A 1,351-nucleotide genomic window follows, 5' to 3' on the forward strand; every position below is an offset into this window, starting at 1 on the left:
TGAACTTTCTGACGTTTCCACCTAATCCGCCTTAGGTCAAATGAGGGCGGGGTGTCCATATGACTGTGGGCAGGAGAAAAGGATGCTGGACTTCTTCCTGACCCGAATCTGTTAAAGAATGTTTCAGTTCATGGGCTCTGTCCAGACTTCCACCTGTCTGATCATCCTTCTGCTTGAAGCCTGTTCTTTATCCCTGACCACATATCTGTAATGCCCGCAAACGTATTTCAACCATAAATCAGACATCACAAGTCTCCCGGAAGTTCGAGAGGGGTCTGGCTGCAGACCTCACGTCTCAGTCGCTTCCGCCTTCGTTCTCAGTCGCGTCCGTTTGCAGCCTTCCAGCTTTCTCCTGGGTTGCTTCCACTTCCTGTTCTGCGTTTTTTATTTACGTGCCATTGCCTGCTTACTCAGCGAAGACACAAGACAACGACAGAAAACGGTATGCGACTGGTTATTGTGGTCCCAACATTGAAGAAACGGTGAATGCAGGGGTCACAAAAACATTCATCTGTTAATATAAATAACGAATGTGTGCTTTGGCTATTAAATTGTTTAGAATTTTAAAGTTACGTTAATGTTAAATGGCTAGCGTTAGCTTCCGTTAGCTACTTGCGTTTTAAAGGTAACGTTATAACATTACACTTCTTCTTGTATATATACTACGTTACCTACCTTTCTAATTGTGCTATATTTTCATAAAAAGTTTAACACTAGGTGTGGTTCCTGGTTTTAAATAATGTTGGCTATAGGGCTCTTATCAATCGATATGATCGTTCTGTCCCTGTTAAATTTTTGACCGGCCCAGTACACCGCTGAATGTCCTTTGTTGAGAATGGATTCGGCCAATTATTATTATTATTATTGGAAATATTATATTTATATGAGTATAATTTTTATAAATTTATCGTGTTACGGTATCAAGTTAAAATGAAAAATGTGATAAATATGTATGTTTAAATTTTACAAGGCAGTTTATTGTGTCACAATATATGTAATTGAATATAATGTTAAACATGTAACACTGAATTATACGTTTATTATACGTTTTCATTCTTCACAGTGGACAAATAATTAAGTGGCTGTATAAATTAATTGTACTAGATGTTTATGTAATATAACCATTTGTTTTATGGTTGTAACGTGACAAATAGTATTTGTGTTAAATAAATATAAATTATTTTCTAAAAGCATCAGGAACCGCAGTATCTGAAAAGGCCAAACAATCTATACTGGTTGAAACTCCTTCGCAACACGGGCTTTATACCAACACAAAGAAAGGTGGGTAATATGATCTCATATCAATTTTATTGATTTGTTTTTATTCACTTTAACTTTTTTTTAACTTCTT

General features: G+C 36.3%; 1 protein-coding gene across 1 annotated transcript in view; it reads left to right on the plus strand.

Moving 5' to 3' along the window:
- LOC107080771 (HMG domain-containing protein 3-like) overlaps positions 1-115 on the plus strand; it is a 5,297-nt gene extending 5,182 nt beyond the window's left edge. Inside the window, exon 5 of the mRNA XM_015368973.1 lies at positions 36-115. Coding sequence (XP_015224459.1) covers positions 36-115 — 80 coding nt within the window. The remainder of the gene's footprint in view (positions 1-35) is intronic.
- The last annotated feature ends 1,236 nt before the right edge of the window (positions 116-1,351 follow it).

Source organism: Cyprinodon variegatus, unplaced genomic scaffold (genome assembly GCF_000732505.1).
Source record: "Cyprinodon variegatus isolate N-32 unplaced genomic scaffold, C_variegatus-1.0 Scaffold2308, whole genome shotgun sequence".
Lineage (NCBI taxonomy): Eukaryota > Metazoa > Chordata > Actinopteri > Cyprinodontiformes > Cyprinodontidae > Cyprinodon > Cyprinodon variegatus.